Source organism: Fonsecaea multimorphosa (genome assembly GCF_000836435.1).
Source record: "Fonsecaea multimorphosa CBS 102226 unplaced genomic scaffold supercont1.24, whole genome shotgun sequence".
Classification (NCBI taxonomy): Eukaryota; Fungi; Ascomycota; class Eurotiomycetes; order Chaetothyriales; family Herpotrichiellaceae; genus Fonsecaea; species Fonsecaea multimorphosa.
The window spans coordinates 1-19,270 of record NW_015971658.1 but is presented as its reverse complement, the minus strand read 5'-3'; the positions used below and the strand labels follow the sequence as shown (position 1 = coordinate 19,270).

Here is a 19,270-nt window from a genome sequence, read left to right as displayed (position 1 = left end):
GAAACTTAGTGGTCTCTGACTGCTTCCCAAAAGGAACCAAGGCACCAAGACACCAAGGCACAACTGGCGCAACTGGCACATGGCATGGTGGTCTTTCTTCTGATTTGTGCAGTTTCCGGCCACTTTCCGCTCCGCCTCCCTCTTTTCCCCACTCGAACACATCACCACCGCGGTATGAGGTGATAAGAACGGTGTACATTCAGAATCATGAGTACATCCAGAGCACAGAGGAGCTACCGGTGAGTGGCTGGAAGCTTGGCTGTGAACATGTAGCGGACTTTTCGCAATGCCGATCGGCGCTGCTTGGTTGATACAAGTGGGTCCAATGGAGGCATATTGCCCGACTGCCAGGATAGAAATATGTCTCGCAAGGAAGCCCTTCCTCCTATCTCTCCTTCACGTTCCGGACTCTGTTGGCGGCGTGCGTGGGCTTGTGCCGACTATACCGTGCTTTTCTATATGATCACTTCTACCTGGTAGTGTCAGCTCGCTGCTGGGGAACGATCTCCTACACTCTCATACTCGATTGACGCCGTGCACCTATCTTCTCAACAAGATGGCGGCAGGGGAGCACAAGGGCTGGTTCAAGGACCAGCTCAGACTCGTGACCATTGGGGTATGTGAGACAAATCCCAAAGCCAGGTTCAAACAGTCGGATGGTGGACTTCCAAGAAGTACATGGGCTCCAGTGGTTTAACATTTCATTCGGACAGATCACCATCTTCGTTTCACTGGGGTCTTTCACCTATGGCTACTGTAGTTCTATCATCGCTACCACCTTGGGCCAACCTGATTTCTTCAATTACCTGAACCTTGCTACTGAAGGCCCCGGCTTGTCTCATACCAATGCCATAACTGGTGCTATGAACGGTCTCTTTCAGGCCGGTGGCTTGTTCGGATCGCTCTCTATCGGCCCACTCTGCGACTATTTCTCACGACGAGGCGGCATTGGCATTGCAGCTGCGACCTGTTTGGTCGGCGGAGCTCTGCAATGCGGATCTGTCGACGTCGGCATGTTCTTATTTGCAAGATTCTTGACAGGTGTGACCACACCAATCCACCACGTACATAAGGACTGTCAAAGTGAGCAGAGCGGCTAACTCTGTGGTAGGTATTGGAACTGGCATGATCGTGTGTGGAGTGCCGCTCTACCAAAGCGAGGTCGCTCCACCTCATACCCGTGGACTCGTTGTTGGCGTTCACGGCGCCTTGCTCTGCACCGGCTATTCAGTCGCTGGCTGGGTCGGCTATGGCTGTTTCAGCTACACGGGACAGTTCCAGTGGCGTTTCCCGCTTGCTGTGCAGTGTTTTGCGCCCTTGATGGTGCTGTGTGGATTGTTCTTTATTCCAGAAAGTCCTCGTTGGCGTAAGTTTTGGCTCTTTCACCCAAGAAGATTGGAGCACGGGACACTTTATGGGCCTAACCAAGTATGTGTGTCGCACAGTGGTCCTCCACGACAAGCACGATCGAGCCTACAAAGTCATGGAGTGGCTCCACCGCGACCCTCTTGATCCAGAAGGCATCCTCGTCAAGGAAGAGTGGTACGCCCTGCTGAAACAGCTCGAACTCGAGAAACTGCGCGGTGCTGGAGGATACAAGGAGTTGTTCACCGGCTGGCCGAATCGAAAGCGTCTGCTCTTGGGCTTCTTCACCGTCTTCGGCGGCCAGTGCACCGCTACCATTGTCATTAACAACTACGGTGTCATTTTGTACACGGCCCTGGGGTATGTGGCACCGACCACTCTTGCGTTCACAGCCGGCTGGGTTACAGTGGGAGTCGGTGGAAATGCTCTCTCCGCGCTGATTGTTGATCGAGTGGGACGTGTGAGGCTGTTGAGTGAGTATTTCCTTGCAAAAAGAACATTTCTTCTGCTTACCATTGATAACAACAGTAATCGGTTTCTCCGGGTGCCTCATGGCTCTCATCGTCGAGATGGCACTGTTGGCAACCTACAAGGGCACGACCAACAAGGCCGGGCTTGCCGCAGCGGTATCCTTCCTCTTCATCCACGTGGCCTTCTACAGCTCCTGCGTCGACGCCGTGACCTACATCTACTGCACCGAGATCTTCCCCAACCACCTCCGCGCCAGGGGTACGTCCATTTCAGTGAGCGGCCTCTTCTTCGCCACCGTCATTTACACCTGCGCCGCGCCCACCGCCTTCGCCAATATCGGCTGGAGGTATTACATTGTCTTTGCCGTTACGACCGCCATGACCATCGTCGCGGTCGTGCTCTGGTGGCCAGAGACCAAAGGTCTGTCCCTCGAGGAGATCAACGCGCTGTTCGGCGACGAGGTCGCAGTCGATGTTGCACACATGACAAAGGAGCAGAGGGAGGCGCTCGACGAGAAGATCTTTGCGCAGCAGATCGAGGGCGCCAGTGTTGCCCCGCCTGAGAAGGCCTAAAGGTCTGCCTCTTCCTACAACGTGCCCAAACCCAGAATGTTACATCTGATAACTAGAGTTCTGGAATTGGTAGTGTGGATGGGATGGACCCAAGGGGAAACATTGTGAAAGGCATGATAGATATTTCGATGGGAAATTGTCATATGGGAAGCCGGCATGCCAAGAAAGGCACTGGGTTGGCCCATTACAATTTCAAAAGTCTTTGTCTTCTTTTTCCTTGGTTTTCCTCCTTCTACTCTTCCACTTTTAATTACAACACAGAAAAAGGCAGGTGGAAGTTACATTTGAAGCGAGCTTGTGTCCGCCTTGTGGTCATATCCTCAAACTTCGAAGCTGTCAAAAACCCATTTCGCGCAAAGTATCTACTTATCGACCATGCTTAGGTGGCATTCAAAGCCGGAACCTCAATGTCCAACAAGGGTGCATGCTGCTGTGTCCCGAAAGTATCCCTCTCGCCAACACTGCCCTGCAACTGGTTGATGGGCCGTTTAAAAGTGCATTTCCATCCAAGAGCCGGTTCAAAAAACATACACGTCAAAATGTCGTCGTCAGTCAAACCGTACAGCGTCTTCATCACATTTGGGGTGAGCACGTTGCTGTCACGGACATGCTTCCAGAGCGCGGCATCGTCGAATAAAATGTCGAGCGTGATCTCGTACGGACCGGAGTTCTTTGACCGGACGACCGCTGCGAGGTCAGAGATCCTGGGTTTCGAACTCATCACGTTGTGTCTCGGAGCTGTGAAATGCAATGATGCTCCATTAGCTTTAAAGTTCATTTCTGGGTTGACGTCTTTTCCACTGCCACGCAACAAGCTCTGAGCTTACCTTCTGGATATGTGACGATCGAGTCTTCAGCCCGACGGACTGGTCGTGCAGAGGGGATCGGCTTTGTCTTCGCAGCATCTGGGTTGCCAATAGAGAAAGTCTCGATCGGGAAGAAGCTGAGCGGATCTTCCACGTCCATAAGATGATAGATGCTGAACTTGTATACTGGTCCCACGGACTGCTCCAAAGGTGTCAATGGAGAAGCAAAGTTGCCCGCGGTTGCCAGCTGTCCTGGATATTCAGCATGGAGAACCATCACTCTGGCAAGACCTGCTATTGCGTCGGCCTCGTCTTGGGTATCAGCAACCACCTCACCCAAGATACCAATTTCATGAGGGATTGTGGTGGCCGGTTCCAGTCGACCCATAACAGCATTTCTTCCATATATGTGATATATCAGTTGTGGGCCCCCCGGTTCCCCGAGGGATGGAAAAGCTGCTTTTGTCCTGGCCCGGACCGTCTGTTCGAGAAAGTCATCAATGCCTCGAATAAGAATCGGATCCCGGATCCCTCCGATGAAGGCGGAACGGAAGCCGATCTGTGTGGCCCCCTCGAGTTTGATCTGATATGTTGGGGTAGGGACGAAGTTGGCCCCTTGGATGAGGATCGACTTATTGTCCTCTAGCTGCTTGAACTCCACGTTGTCCAGATGGAGGACACCGCCCGGCCCAGGAAGTCTGTCTGGTCGAGTCTTCTCATACATAGTGTGTGCGGCGACGGAACGAGGGATGCATCTCTGGCCTGGAGTGACGGGTGTGAGCACGAAGCTATCCTGATACATGGTTGCCAGGATCGAACGACCCTTCGGGACCGCGCACTGTCCGCCACACTCGACAATCTTGCCCATATGCCACGCCGGATCTCGATGTACGCCGCGGTGCATGCTGTATGCTGCCAGAGGTGCTGGATCATACGATCGTCCGGCGATGATGATGTCAACTTCCGGATCTTCCAATGCTTTCATAAATGGTTCTGCCCCCATCTGCGCGACGACAGCGACAGCGTCCGATACATCTCCCTCTTTTAACGCGGGACCTGGTCCACAGGGCGTTACAGCGCCTGCCTGGAGTTGTTTCAAAATGGCCTGTCGATCGTCCTTGAACTTGATAGTAGAGACCTTGAATCTGCATCCCTTTTTCTCACTGATCTCGCGTACAACTCCGACCATGAAGTCAACTTGCTCGTTGGTCCCCGCGCCACCGGCACTGCTAATAAGCACTTTGATGCCAAATTCGGCGCATGCCTCAAGTACAGGGGTAAGATCATGCGTAAAGGCTTGCTTGCTGACAATTGTCCGGCCACTACCAAGCATGTACGGACCCGGGTCGGTGGAGCCGCTGTCCATGATGATGGCGTCGGGACGGGTGCTCTCATCCATGATGGTTGTCCAGAAGTCGACGTGGTCGTAGCCATAGCCCAGCATGGGCACCGGCGCGAAGATTTTGACGGGATAAGATTTGGCAATCATTCTGACGGTCGCTTGTCAAAGTCGCCTTCTCTGTTCACAAAGGAAACGACGATGGTACTCCCATATGTTCCTGCTTTCGAGTGTTTGTAAGGCTCGAATTGAAGGGACGTATCAATACGGCAGACCCATCCGTGGCGCTTTCGGGCCGCTCTCCCTCCGCTGTCGGAGAGATTGAAAAAGGGTGCCGATGAGTGTCTATGGATCAGCGCCGTTCGAGATCGGACGGCCTCAGCCTTGCGTTCCCCGACACCGGTCTAGGCAGAGAGGGCAACCTTCACCTTACTCGTGTCGATCGGGATAGGTTCGGAGAGCAGGTTCAACACCAAAGCTCATTTCTATGCGATTTACTTGGTCTCCCCACTGGGCTGTTCCGTGGTCCTCGCATCTCACCACCATGTTCCCCAGCCTTCCCCACTCCAACCTCCCACTGGGAAAGTTGAAGCTTGTATCAACCCCAGAATTCGTACCCCGGGTCCGACCCTCCGCTCGAATGTACCGAGACACCAAGCAACAGAGGTGTCAGCATGTGACCTTGTTCCTTGTGTTCCACAGCTAGAAGCGGCTTGGGGAAAATTCCCCTCAAGTCGACCGCGGTTCGAGACTGGGTGGACCTCGATAGGTCTCGACAATGGCCAGGCCTGCCACACCGGTGGGGGTTTTGGCGGCACGAGTCAACAGGCTCTGAACCCATAGATGTGACTGATACTTGTCCTGCCTCCGCTTCTTGTTTGCACAAATATTCATCCTCAGGGTTAATATTGTTCGTCTCCTAATAGCTCTTACTTTCCAATACTCGACATCAGCTCAATTTATCGTCTACTTTCGTCAACCATGGGTTCTCTCGGTTCTTTTCAGCAGACCAAGACGCTTTCCGATGTGAAAAACAAGAAGCTGCTGCATTATAAAGGCTTCATTGATGGACAATGGGCCGATGCAGCTTCTGGCAAGACCTTCGATTTAATCGACCCAGGCACAGGTAACATGAACGAAACTTTTCTTGCGGCGTGGAAGAACATGCAGATCTAACCAATTACACTGAAAGGTGAAAAACTCGCCACTTTCCCTGAAATGGGGGCGAAAGATACGGCCCGAGCTATTGAGAGTGCTTCCAAAGAATTTAAAACATGGAAGAATACCTCAGGGCGGGAGCGTGCGCGGATGCTGAGGAAGTGGAATGATCTGTGCTTGGAAAACACAGAGGACTTCGCCTTGATCATCACCTTGGAGACAGGCAAGCCGCTTTACGAAGCGAGAGCCGAAGTAATCTACGCCTGCAGCTTTCTTGAGTGGTTTGCAGGCGAGGCTGAGAGGTGCGACTTGCTCTGCTTCATTTCGCGGCAAACCCCAATGCACGTTAAGTCATGCTGACAACTCTGATCAAACTCAGGACTCACGGTGAAAACATCTATACCGCCAACAGAAATCAGAGACTCGTCACCATGAAGCAGCCGATCGGAGTGGTTGGATGTCTGATGCCCTGGAACTATCCGATGGCTATGATCACCCGCAAGGCTAGTGCTGCCATTGCTGCAGGCTGTACCACTATCTGGAAGCCGGCCGGCGAGACCCCTCTCTCTGCTGGCGCTATGGCTGTCCTTGCTATGGAGGCGGGCATTCCCGCTGGGGTGATTCAAATCATCACCAGCTTGACAACTGTCGCCGAGGTAGGCAAGGAGATCTGCACCAACAAGCTGGTGAAGAAAGTCAGCTTTACGGGCAGTACGAGAGTCGGTAGGCTATTGATGGAACAATGTGCCCCGACAGTGAAGAAACTTAGCTTGGAACTCGGTGGAAACAGTCCTTTCATCGTCTTTGACGACGCAGATGTTGACGTGGCTGTCGAGGCGGCCGTTATGGGTCAGTAGTGTTCTCGGAAGGTGTCTGCCAAGGGGTGTGGAATCCCTCATTTGCTGACCGATATGACAGCAAAGTTCAGAAATACTGGTCAGACGTGCGTGGCCGCCAACCGCATCTTCGTCCAAGATGGAATCTATGACAAGTTTGCCAAAGCTTTGTCCAACACGATCTCGACATTCAAGATTGGTCCAGGAACCCAGGTACCATACCCCTCTGTGACGATTCTGAGCAAAGAACTTGTATACTCATGATGATTACAGGATGGCGTCTTCGTTGGACCTTTGACTCATGAAAACGTTCTGTCAAAGGTGTTGACCCATATCGAAGGTCTGGATTCATTCCGTAAAGCCTCGCGACCGCCCAGATCGATACTGACATAATTTCAGAGGCAAAGAGCAACGGAGGCAAGATCATCTTGGGCGGCAATCGGGTTGACGGAACCAAAGGTTATTATGTTCAGCCGACTATTATAGCAGGTCTGTTTTGCCCCGGAACCACCTACTCGCTGTCATTCCGTCTCACAAGCTGTTAACCAAACCACATACTGTGAACAGATATGCCGCGCGGTACTATCACGGAGCAAGACGAAGTCTTTGGTCCCGTCCTTCCCCTGTATAGATTTCATACCGAGGAGGAAGTCATCGAACTCGCGAACAATGTCGACGTAGGGCTCGGAGCCTTTGTCATTACGTCCAGCATGCCCAGACAGTGGCGTGTTACCGAAGCTCTGGAGGTAAGTTTTCCACCCTGTGCAGACTTCGCCCAGTGGAGATTTTTGCTGACCACGAATGACTTAGGTTGGCGTCGTTGGCGTGAACATTGGCCTTCTTTCAGCCGCGGAGAATCCCTTCGGTGGCGTGAAGCAATCCGGCTTCGGCAGGGAAGGTGGACGTGAAGGTATCAATGAGTACCTCATTCTCAAGAGCATGTTCTTAAACGTTGCGAGTGGTTGATTTGAATAAGAAGAAGGCGATGGAGACAGCTGTGGGAGATTCTGTTGAGCTGTATGACAGAACAGATGTAGCAAGTATACAAGAGCTATACTCTGCTGCGACCGTTGTTCCAGAGTCCATGGTTTGGCGAGGAAGCAGGTAGCACAGTTTTCTAAAGGTTGCTACTTTAAACTACCAACTAATGGCGTTAGTGCTGTACGACCAGAGCGCTCTCTCTCTGTGTGTCTCTCTCTCCATGCAATCCTTCCCTCTAGCTACACCATGCCCTGAGTTGCAATAAAGCAGCATCGGCGCATCCACTCATTTCCACTCAAAACCCGCCTTTGAGAGTAACACCTCCGGCGGCAGCATCAAACTCTGCGCTTTCGTTGATCCCCACAACTTTAAAGATGTCATAGATACCCCCCGCTTTGTCTTCCCTCTCGGTCACGATGCCGGTATCGCGAAGCTCCTTCATCGCGCGCCGCGTCGAATTATAGACCTCAGTAAGGGACAGAATGGACCAAATGACGATCTTGAAGCCGATTTCTTTGGCCTCCTGCGCGCTCATGACCGGCGTGACCCCGCCGGTAACAATGTTCAGCAGACAGGGGATCGGGTGCAGGGCTTTCACCGCCTCGCGAGCCTGTTCTTTGGACACAAGGCCCTCGAAGAACGCGACGTCGGCGCCGGCCTCGTGGGCGGCCTTTAATCGGCGAATCGCCTCGTCGAAGCCCAGTGACTGGAGAGAGTCGGTGCGCGCAATAATGACGAGGTCGCGGCCCGAGGCCTCGCGCGCCATGCTGGCGGCGCGGATGCGCGTCAGGTAGGTGTCCAGGGAGACGAGTTCTTTGTTGCGCAGGTGGCCGCAGCGCTTGATGAACGCCTGGTCTTCGATGTGCAGCGCCGCTACGTTTCCCTCGATGTAGGTCTTTGCCGTCCGCGCTGCGGATAACGACGAGCCAAACCCGGTGTCGGCGTCAGCGATCACGGGCACTCTCCAGTCTAAACCGGCGATCATGCTGGCGTTGCCGGCCATTTCGATCATGTTGATGATTCCCAAGTCCGGTGCTCCTATCCGAGACGCTGCCGTCCCCGCGCCCGTCATGTACAGCGCGTCAAAGCCCATATCCAGGGCTATGCGCGCTGTGTAGCCGTCGTATACACCGGGGCAAACGACGATTTTCTCCGGGTCGTTGATCATCTCGCGCAGGATGGTTGCGGCTTGTCGCCACGGCTTTTTGCCCTCGCCATTCTGCTGGGCGGTTCTCGTCGTCATAATGCGTGCTTGTATATGTGAGCGGAGCCAAAAGGAAAAGGTCCTGCTTGCACGTTTTACAATGTCCACACCAAGCAGCCTCTCGTCGTTAATCGAAGCTCATTGAAATTTATATTAGTGCCTCAGAAAGAATGCTTTCGTTGGTGTAGGCATGGGCCGCTAGGCTGCACGAGTCCGAAACACGCATACGAGGACCGAGCGGCAATCACCTGAGGGCAACAAACAACCACCACCACTGTGAGGGATTGATTTTATGCAACTTGCACCAATATCATCGTCTCCAAAGCTCCGCTTACCGCAGGACGAACTGAAGAAGTTGATTTCCCCACCGGGTGGGTGAAGGTGGAGTTCAGTGGGGTTTGTGGTTGTGAACCAATCGAAGCCACAGATCTCGCTATGAGCATAGCACAAGGTACTTCGCGGCGCGGAATTGCCTTGAGGATTTCGATTCCCGGCGCCTCGACCTCTCCCCCGGGTACCGGTGACTGAAGATCGACGGACGAGCGATCGGAGGGTGCGAATACGGATGAATACCTGCGATCTCGGGCCTGGCCTCCTCTAGGTGAGGCGCGAAGCACATAGAGGACTGCCGATCGGAGGTTCGTAACCTCGTCGAAAATGGACCAGCTGCACCCAACTTGGTGCCCTCTGCCCGTGACAGAGGCTCGTAGTTTTGCTTATGGAAGCCTTGCCTTGCCTGGAAACGGAAAGCGGACAACGAAAGAAGCTTGACAATATCAGACCTCGTGATATCAAACCTTTTCGGGCTATCTTTGGTGGTGGCCATTGAATGTCACGACCTCATGAGAAAAGGAGAACTCGGTGTGTCAAAGCATGGCATTATCTAGGTATTCAACATTCCTTGCTACCTAGGAGCGTCCGCAGCCTGTAGGGGACACCTGATCACGAGCGAAGTCGGCAAATGTGCCGGATCACATTTATCGTAATCGTGCAATACCCCTCTGCTCAGTCAGCCAGCCCCTTTACTCCCTGCTAATCATCTCATTCCTGAGGAGACAGTGGTGCTGGTGATGAGTCCGTGTGAGTAATGATGCTTTCTTGTTTTTCACCTCCTCTGTTTAGTGATTGCCAGGACAAAGATATGCTTTTTATTCTCTCGCAAGCCCATGTGCACACTCATGGAAGGATATCGTTGGCGTTGAAGTTTTGCAGTGGTCACCTCGTCGAAAGAGCGACCTCGATGGCCGAGGTTTACTTTGCAGTTTGCAGATCAACATCTGAATTGCTTCACCCAGATTTCCGGACCGCAAATTCAGAGATTAGCCGCCCTGCCTGGTCCGCCGTCATATTGTTCTGGAAGGCGACCTGTTGCAAACTTGCTCCGTTCGCCACTCGCTCCGCCAGCGACTGAGCAAGCTTGGTACGGGCCGCAAAGCTTTTGTTGATCATGTCGGGCACATTGGTGTTGTTCGTTGTGTTGGCACTCTTTGTGTCGACGCAAGAGTCAGCATCCTGCGCGCACAATGAAAACGGAGGGTCCTTTTTGAAATAGGTACCTTTTCAGTGGTGGACAAAGCCTTGTTTGAATCCATGTTGTTTTCGGGCATAAGAAGTCATTGACTGATGCGTCTCACAGAACTAGGGGTGTGCGACTGTGGTCATGAGCTTTCTGAGTCAAGAGCCTTCTGAGGTTTCCTTTTAAGTGCAGAGGACTGTATAACAGCTTTGGCGCGTAACCGCGGACTTCACTAGGTATATTTTCTTCACTGATGTTGTAGTATGTAGTTACTTCTTTTTCTCGCGCCCATAGCAGCCGTTCTATTTGCTATACCTGGAGTGAATAATCCTCCCGCGCGAAATCTATTGGCTTCACTAAAAGGCGGCTCCTCGAGACAGCGTCGCGCTGTGAGGTGGCCAATGTGTAGTTGGGACAGCTCACGCTTCTGCACGCTACTGCCGGTTCTGAATATGATTCACTCCTGCTGAGTCTCCCTAGGGAGTGCCAAATACCTGGCGTTCTTTGTCTATGCTCCTTTGTATCCTTTGTTCTTCTTCGACTTGTACTTGTAACCGTTGAGTAGGCAGTGGCGCCTGTGCTGTGTCGCTGAGGCAGGAAGGAAAACAGGTGAAGGCAATAGGGAACTGCCTTACTGATAAGCAAGCTACACTGCGTCAGAAGAGTGGCGTACATGTTATGACATAAAATGTCTCTCCTAAAGTCTCGAAGTCAAGTATTTTCTCTCATACACCGCAAAAACAGAACAAAACAGTCTGAATCCTCACTCTCGAAACTTGGTCTCTCACACACCGAAAGCAGAATAAGACGGGAGGCAACATTATGTTGAACACGGCGATGGCTGACATATTCTTTGCATACCGTCGCAACAATCCTGGGCTGGAGGATGCTTTCGATGATCTCGGGGATGGTTTGAGCCTGGAGCGGGTGAGTCGTGAGCTGAACACCGACGGTGCCCATCTGATACAACAACTCGCTGAGTATCACAACTTGCTGATGGCTCTGGTGGATGTTGAACGAATGAACCTCGGCGACCTCGATGAAGTGATTGCCAGGCCTGGTGAGGGAGTTGCTCAAGATCTATCTCGGAACGGATCACAGCAAGAGGTGCATTCGCTGAACGTGTGGGATGTCGTTGCTACTGCCTTCGTGGTCGTGCTCGTCATTGCGATCTACAGACTACATAGTACAGCTTGATCTGGGAGAACGCTAGACAGCTACGCGAAGATCCAGAACAAAGAGGAGTACGAGAAAGGGAAATCCTGCATACAATACATCCATTGTCCCACAGCAATCCAAGGAGGTAAACTCCGTCAAGTCTAACAATGAGGATCCCATATTTGAGTGACTTTGTTACAATGCTGACTTCTTTGAACCCTTGCTGCATACGAAAAATAAATTTCATTGTTCGGGAGATATGTCATGTATCTCAACATCAAAGTCTCGATGACCAATAACAATACCCTTTGCTACTTCCATCCTGAGTCCTTATTTCTCCACGCAATTTCAACTGCCACAGCTCCACGAAGGATGGAGTGCCTGCCTAGCTGCGAGGCAGTACGCGTCCGCTGCCTCGCTGGATCTCTTTTCTCCATCTTTTATAAACCCAAGATCTTCGTCTCTCATCGCACCTAAAAAAAATAACTCTATCTCACCCAGATCACTCCAACAGTCACATTTCTTCTGTTCCCACCGCTGAAAACTGAACTCTGTCCAGAAGATACGCGTTGCAGTTACTGCGGTTCCACCAAACCACACGGTCTACTCTCCAGGTTCGTTTCATATTTTCGAGGACTGAAAGTCAAGTATATGAATAGGGGTTATCGCTGACAGAAAACTCTCGGCAAGTTTCTGAATCCATCAAAGGTGAAGAGGATTGAGTGGCGTTCTTTGACCAGTATTGCCGGAAGCCACTATCAATTGAAGTCATGACCACGGAGCAGACCCATCCAAATCCGCCAACTATCAGTCCTGTGGTAACACCTACTCAACCTGGCACTTCCACATTCGTCTTTGGGCAAGGGAAGACTGCTCCGAGACCGTTTCTCAAATTGCTGACAACGAAATACATATACGACCTTGCACCAGATCCATCCCTCGTGCCGAGACCGCTTACCATCCGGAAGCAGACTAGAAACGTCTCAGCTCCTGCTGCCCTTGGGAGTGCCACCCTTGACACCTGGCAAGCCGAGCGTTGTAATGAGACGAGAGACGGAGGCAAATATCCCACCCATCACTTCCGCGATCGACCTCGGTCCCACCAGCATGCAATTCTCGACATCATCTCCAGGATAGTTGCAAACGGAGTGGACGCGGCCCAGATCGCGAAAGACATGGACATGGATCCGAACGAGTTGATTCAATACATGGCGAGCTTCGGTGTATCGGCCAGAGATGCTCCCAGCGTTCTGGACGAAGAAATCCACGCTTTCTTCTCTTCCGTCCCAACGACAGTCTTCAGTGGAGACAAGCTGTGCAGTGCCCTTTCGGATCGTGATGAGACACCTAAACCCACGCACTTGATGGATATAGCCACTAACAATTTGGAAGCAGAGTCAGATGACGGGACAGAAAGCACTCACAGTCAAATTGCTGGCCAAGGCCTTCTGTCCTGGAGTGGGGATCAAGATGACGTCTTCGGAGACAGTCCTCATGAAACCGTTGTCGCACAAGTAGGCGGTACGCATGTCCAGAGCGAAGATGTCTACCACGACGCCCAGGAAAGCTATGGCGGGACTCTGAGCCAAGAATCCGGGATGAAACTATTGAACAGCGACAACCCTACATGTTCCGAAGATCTGGCAGGTCCAGAAGGTCAACTAGATTCCAAGATCAGTTTCATGGCTGTCCCGACTCCAAACATCGCTACAGGGAGGAAAATCACAGAGCCAAGAGTATTCATGCCACCGGTCTCAATACTCGGGAGACTCTTCTGGAAGATCCCCAGGGTGGTGTGGATAATCCTTGCTGTGATGGCTGGACGGCTGCTGGGCATTCTGCTGACGGAGCTAGATGGGTCTGTGCCCTAACACTGATCCCAGATGGACTCGAAAGTTCTGTCGTGCTTCACTGAAGGAGTTTCCAAAAATCTACTTGGATATGGTCGTAGGATATCCTGGAGATTCAACATTGAGGGCACAGAGTGAGTGGACCACGCATGGCGGGAAGAATGGACGGGTCGTAGATGCGAGTGTACTCCCCGTTGTCTTGTGTAGGAACTATTCAGAGCGTCATGGCTGCTGTAGCAAGAGGAGCATTCGTCCCTTGCAAGGCTGACAGGAGGTGAGTGAAGGAAGTTGTATGCCAAGCTGGGTAAGGCTGTGGGAAACTTGAAGGACAGACTGGGCGAATTAAGCTTAAAGGTTGTTCGACTGACAGAACTTCACCTTCTCACCCTCTGCATGTCCCAGGACAGAGCTCGCAAACTTCTCATATCCTACTGACCCAGAGACCACCAACGCCTTCCCCTGTTTTCTATCGAATCGGTCGAAATATATCCCGTTATTAATATAGAGGGTTTGCTGGTGCCGCATCTTCCGGCAAGGCAGACTTCGCGACTGGGATAAGGCTACCTAGGTATTGGGCGCAATCTCGTATTCGGATTCGTGTTTACGTGGCCATGCGCCCTCCCGCAAATCAGAGCGACCCTGATGCACAGCAACCATCCCTGACACGCGGGGATTTCGAGGCGCTTGTCGTGTCCACGCGACGTCCATCGCGGACTCGTTGATGGTGTGAAAGGCGAACCGCCTTGCCTGGGCTGTCCAGAAAGTCAGGCGACTTCGACAAGAGCTTGCAAGATATACCGACCACCTCTGAGTAGCCAGGAAAACATATATTGGAAAATCAAGGACTTTAACAAACCCTCCACATGTTTCCCACTGCTCTCCACTTCTCTTTCTACAACAGCCTTCCATATTCCGCACTAAGTTGATCTATCATTCACAATGTCCGAACAGAGTATGTCTTCCTTCTGTACTACTCATGTTTTCGCGGTTCACTGGACTAATTCTTGCTTCTCCTCTTAACAAACGCATCAGCCAGCGTCAACCCGTACCTGCACCATGTGGCAAAGGGCGCCTCATCCGCCTTTGCCGTTCTCTTCTTCTTATCGTTGCTCTTACATGTTTATCAAAGCAGGCAAGTCTGATCAAAGAGATTGCTCACTGAAAACCTGCACCATCCCGCACGTCACTGACGCTGCGGAATCGTGTACAGCAAGTACAAGTCATGGCACTACACCCTGTGTCTCCCCATGGCAGCCGGCCTGATGGTGGGTGGGTTCATCTGTCGTGAGGTTTCGGCCTTCAATGGTTCCGATCAAGTCAGCGCTGTCGAGGGGCTCTTTTATACTGCTACGTGAGCATAGCTTCTGGCTTCTGTGCTGGCTGGCATTCGACTGACGGGGTTTCGAACAGATACATCTTCACCATTCCGCTCTATGCTGTAAGCGAATCTATTCCCAACCTGTTGTGTCCTGCGATTGCATCGCCTCTCTGTCTGACAAGCCACCTAGCTCATCCTTCACCTGGATTACAATCTCGCCGATACGCCACCGTCCCTGATCCCCCGAATCCGTCCGCCATTGTACTTTCTCCTCATTTCTATCTTCACCTCGGCCGTCATCACTTGCACCGCCCAGGGCTGTGCGACGTACCTCTCCCCCGAGGGTCGGTCACCGGACGACCTCGCCTCGGGACTGCGTCTCATTAAGGCAGCCCTCTTTCTTCAGCTATTTCTCAACCTGCTCCTCGTCATAATTCTCAAGGTCTGGCTGATAAGGCTATGCATCCGGCGCCGTCAGCGAGCCCGGGAAATGCATGGCCTGCCGCGCGACGTGGGCAAGGTGGTAGCCGTGCTCGTTTTCCTGCTTGGATTGATCATCCTGACGAATGTCTTCCGCACGGGCCAAATCTACGCCAAGCCAACTTCGCGACTGTGGACAAACGAGGGGTGGTTCTGGGGGTTTGTAGTCGCACCCTTGGTCCTGTATAGTGCGGCATGGCACTTGATGCATCCCGGACAGTTGATTAGCCAGCGAGAATCGGGACAGAGATGCTATGGGCCAAAGAGCGGCGAGGATGGGAATCATCAGACCCCTGCTGGGAAATTCTGACACAGTGCGAGAGGCACAGCGAACGGAGAAGAAGGAGTAGGACAAATGGCTATGAGGGGGATTTTGTTCGGCACGATGGCCCATTCCGCACAGCTTGTTGGCTAAGACAAGGAAGATGTCTCCTCGGCAGAAATCTGCCATAGACACTCTCTCGTCCTGCCTCATCTATCAAATTCATTAATAAATCAAATCGGGAAATTCCTATGCACGACAGCCAGAGAAGTACCATTCCCCTTTGCAAAAAGAGGCAACTCACCAACCTTCCATTCTTGTTTTCCGTGTCTTGACGGCACCGAGGATCTGCCGCGGCATGCCCTCTTCTCTACATCGATCAGCTATCCCTCTTTACATCTTGATCAAATCCAGAATCAGATACTTTCAGCAGAACTCAGGGTCTGGACCTCTGTTTTAGGAAGGCGTTTGTTCATACTCAGACAGGTGACCGCGCTCCTAGGCCCGAGCACCTGGAGGATGTGGATATTATTCAGCTCTGATTCGCCAGTGGCAGGAGAGCTTGCCCTGGCTTCTCCTACGTACCCCTCCATTTCTCTCAAGAGAAGCTCAATCGTCAGAACGACGCGAGAAGATGAAGAGCAGAGAGGCAAAGGTATGCTAGATGAACTAATCAACGTCAGCCGTATGCACCTAGCATGATCCAAGTATGTGCCTAGTAGGTACGTACTTCAGCTGAGTTCAGCTGTCTACTCCACTAGAGCTCAGCCCCGTTAGTTTGGTCTCCTATGTCGGTCTGTATACCGAGTCTAGACAAGGAGAGTTGATACAAAATGCTTCTGTGATCACTCCATGAAGCCCTTCTACTTTGTGTGCTTGCTACTTCAACAAAGGTCGAACAGGGGCTCCCTTGAGGACTCATGCCCCAGTAAGGAAATACCATCTTACCATCATCCCTAATACCAGAGCAGCAAGAACAATAATATGGCCAGCCAAGATCCCGGGCTTCTCGCCCGCTTCAACCACATCGTTCAAGGCGCCGTGCCTACATACACCTACACAACAGGTTCCGTTCAGCGGGTCCGCGTGATTGGCATCCCGGGCTTCATCTACCCATCCACCACGGACAGCGACGAGGAGCGGCTAGCATTCGCGCGAACACAAATTGAAACGGCATTCACCAACCCGGACATGCTCAAGGCAGTTTTCAACACGGCCGACAGCGGGCGGCTGACCATCTTCATGACGGGCGAAAACGCCCTCTGTGGCCAAACCATGGCCGACGGGACGACGTGGGAGTTCCCAGGCAAGAACACGGTCCCGCTCAGCTGGCAGCCCGCGATCCGCGAAACGCTGCTCGACTGCGCACAGTACATCGCCATGTACACGCACGAGACCATCGGCTGCTCGATGACGACGACCTACGACCTAGGCGTCAATGATGCCAACGGAAAGCCGACCCTGTCGAATACTTCCATCCTGGTGTGTTCCGAGAATAACGAGGCATGGTCGGTCGACAAGGGCATTCCGAGTCAGATTGACGGCTACGACAATTGGGTGATGGTGGACACGACGGGCTCAGCACAGACGACCAAGGTATTTTCCGTCAGCGACATCCTCGGCGGCGGCGCAACCGACAGCAAATCCGTCATGCTCTCGATCCGCATCTGCTTGGACGCGACACAGGACACGCCCTTTGACCAAGCGACCGAGTTGCGCCCTCCTGATATCGTTCTCTGTCCGGCGCTGGGCGCCCCAGCCAGAGAGAGTTGGTCCAATGGACTGAGCTCCGTCGTCATGGTGGCCGACACGGCAGATCAACACATCACACAGGTCATGAAGGGTGGCACAGGCACCTGGCAGAAAGTCGATAATTTCGCCCCTCTCAGCCACTACAGCTACATCGATACCCAGCAGGCCACCCAGGCTTCGCAGATCCTGGGAGAAAACTTGTTGCAAGCTCACGGGTTCGCGCAAGGGGCTCTGCTGGCTGAGACGTTCACGCGCGTCCCCGGGAGCCAAGTCATCACCATGAAAGACGAAGAGACCGGTGCCACCACAAGCGTGATTGAAACCGCCACAGCGAGCATCCCGACGAGACCGGAGATGCCGGCAACGGTGGCCAGCCTCAACAGTTTGATGGGCGGTACCTCGTCGGTCATTGATGCTGAAGGCTTTGCTGACGGAGTATGGGCCGACGACCCGGACACTGGCCTGCCGCCGGAAGAGCCAGTGGATCCTGCGAGCAAGGCGAATGACCAGAACCTTGCACTCACGCTGACTAGTGGGCTTGGAGCAACCGAAGCCAAGATTCTGAAGGAAAGGAGTCCTGCCTTGCAGAGGAGGAAGCAGAGACTTCACTACCAGCCAGTTCAGCACTATGTCCTTGGGTCCAGCGGGATCGCCAGCTTGAGCAAGGAAGAAAAGGACGAGCTGAGCCAGCAATTCCGCACGGGACCTTGCACCGTCTCCGTGCTGACGCCGGCCGACGCGAAAACACTCACCGACGTCGAGGCGCTCATCGGAACACGTCGTCTGAGCAGCGCACCGGCGGAGACTATCAGCCGCGTGTCCTACTACCACTACGTGAAGCCCCCGAATCGCTTCTACGAGGACCGAAACGTCAAGCCGTACAAGGGCACAGTGATCTATACTGATCGGTGCAACACCACGGATGCGGCCAGTGAGGAAGCGAAATTGCGAACAGAACGGGATCGCCTGCACAGGTGGCTGCTGCACTTCAACTACGGCTGGCATCCTCTCAGTAAGCACAGCAAGCGCGCCTTCGACACTAGCACAACGCCACAGGTCATTCCGTTGTACTATCGCGACGCGCCGGAAGCCCAGGTTAAGGGGACAGCCCAGGTCCAAGGCACTGTGCAAGCCGACGACGACACGCCGACGGATCTGATGAACATTGTCTCGCAGTTCAGCGACCTGTGGCCCGACATCGCGCCCATGGGGCAACTCATCGACATCACAAACCCCAATTCCAACCAGAATGGCATCCGATTCGGCAAGATCGCCGTCACGACCATCGGCTTCGGCGTGACGTGGACGCCCGCGAGCATTTCGACGAACGTCAAGGACATCTACTACGTCAGCCATGCCGTCGAGCTGGCGCCGAACCCGCAGCTAACCATGGGCGGGTACGTGCTGCGCACGTCCATCATCGATCCCGCAGCGCCAGACCCATACATCTGCACCGCGAACGACATATACCCGGCAATGGTGGAGTCGAGCACGGGGTTCAGTGGCACGGACCAGGACTTTTTGGCCGTCATGGACCTCAACGAGCGGTTCTTCTGCTACCCGGGCCTGCAGGTGCGCAACATCTTCAACGGGCCGCGGACTTTTATCGTGCAGAGCTCGTCCCCGCAGACGACGCAGGAAACCACGCAGCTCACCACGGGCGTCGACTACAGCGTGACCGGCAACTGGGGATTCTTCGACGCCTCAGGAACCGGCAGCATAAGCGGCAGCGCGAGTTTCTCCTCCAGCAAGACCACCGAGGTGCCCGCGGTCAAGGTCACGGACATGAGCTCCATGTACGGCTTCGTGCAGGACGCCATGTACCGCTTCGACTTCAGCAGCAACACGCTAGTCGGCGCCACGACGATCGACCTGCAGACCGAACAGCTCTTCTTCGTCGACGACGATCTGAAAGGTGACAGGACGACGGGGACGGGCATCACCCAGAAATTCCAACTGATTGTCTACGGCTGGGCCTATGGCGGAAACAATCAGATGTATACCTGGAGAGAGATCAGGCCGTTCGAGCTCGCGGTTCCGCCTCTTCCAGCCGGTGTGAATCCTCCGCCACCACCACCGCCGATACCACCAACCGTTTGAAAAACATTCCTATCAAATCACGTTAGCACATATTAGAAGATCGCATCAAAGGTATGTTCGAACTGGAAAGGGAATCTCGAAGAAGGGAGGGGGAGGGGGGGG

The 19,270-nt window shown here is 53.3% G+C and overlaps 8 protein-coding genes across 8 annotated transcripts; 6 read left to right on the top strand and 2 right to left on the bottom strand.

Annotated features, from left to right (window-relative positions):
• Positions 1-556: 556 nt before the first annotated feature.
• Z520_09400 (uncharacterized protein) lies at positions 557-2,408 on the top strand (the record flags this gene model as incomplete). Its single annotated transcript, XM_016779894.1, has 5 exons — positions 557-616; positions 714-1,041; positions 1,112-1,366; positions 1,446-1,838; positions 1,894-2,408. 5 exons carry the CDS (start codon positions 557-559, stop codon positions 2,406-2,408), a joined length of 1,551 nt encoding a protein of 516 aa, XP_016628833.1.
• Positions 2,409-2,787: 379 nt separating this feature from the next.
• On the bottom strand, positions 2,788-4,703 carry Z520_09399 (uncharacterized protein; the record flags this gene model as incomplete). Its single annotated transcript, XM_016779893.1, has 2 exons — positions 2,788-3,146; positions 3,236-4,703. The coding sequence occupies 2 exons, from the start codon at positions 4,701-4,703 to the stop codon at positions 2,788-2,790; spliced, it is 1,827 nt and encodes a 608-aa protein (XP_016628832.1).
• Positions 4,704-5,534: 831 nt separating this feature from the next.
• Z520_09398 (uncharacterized protein) lies at positions 5,535-7,513 on the top strand (the record flags this gene model as incomplete). The annotated part of the gene is made up of 8 exons (XM_016779892.1): positions 5,535-5,679; positions 5,746-6,013; positions 6,091-6,560; positions 6,630-6,760; positions 6,821-6,887; positions 6,947-7,036; positions 7,115-7,293; positions 7,358-7,513. The coding sequence occupies 8 exons, from the start codon at positions 5,535-5,537 to the stop codon at positions 7,511-7,513; spliced, it is 1,506 nt and encodes a 501-aa protein (XP_016628831.1).
• Positions 7,514-7,823: 310 nt separating this feature from the next.
• On the bottom strand, positions 7,824-8,771 carry Z520_09397 (uncharacterized protein; the record flags this gene model as incomplete). The annotated part of the gene is made up of 1 exon (XM_016779891.1): positions 7,824-8,771. The coding sequence occupies one exon, from the start codon at positions 8,769-8,771 to the stop codon at positions 7,824-7,826; it is 948 nt and encodes a 315-aa protein (XP_016628830.1).
• Positions 8,772-11,085: 2,314 nt separating this feature from the next.
• Z520_09396 (uncharacterized protein) lies at positions 11,086-11,445 on the top strand (the record flags this gene model as incomplete). The annotated part of the gene is made up of 1 exon (XM_016779890.1): positions 11,086-11,445. One exon carries the CDS (start codon positions 11,086-11,088, stop codon positions 11,443-11,445), a length of 360 nt encoding a protein of 119 aa, XP_016628829.1.
• Positions 11,446-12,176: 731 nt separating this feature from the next.
• Z520_09395 (uncharacterized protein) lies at positions 12,177-13,277 on the top strand (the record flags this gene model as incomplete). The annotated part of the gene is made up of 1 exon (XM_016779889.1): positions 12,177-13,277. One exon carries the CDS (start codon positions 12,177-12,179, stop codon positions 13,275-13,277), a length of 1,101 nt encoding a protein of 366 aa, XP_016628828.1.
• A 1,226-nt stretch (positions 13,278-14,503) lies between these two features.
• On the top strand, positions 14,504-15,364 carry Z520_09394 (uncharacterized protein; the record flags this gene model as incomplete). Its single annotated transcript, XM_016779888.1, has 3 exons — positions 14,504-14,607; positions 14,667-14,694; positions 14,765-15,364. 3 exons carry the CDS (start codon positions 14,504-14,506, stop codon positions 15,362-15,364), a joined length of 732 nt encoding a protein of 243 aa, XP_016628827.1.
• Positions 15,365-16,300: 936 nt separating this feature from the next.
• Positions 16,301-19,168, top strand: Z520_09393 (uncharacterized protein; the record flags this gene model as incomplete). Its single annotated transcript, XM_016779887.1, has 1 exon — positions 16,301-19,168. One exon carries the CDS (start codon positions 16,301-16,303, stop codon positions 19,166-19,168), a length of 2,868 nt encoding a protein of 955 aa, XP_016628826.1.
• Between the last annotated feature and the right edge of the window lie 102 nt (positions 19,169-19,270).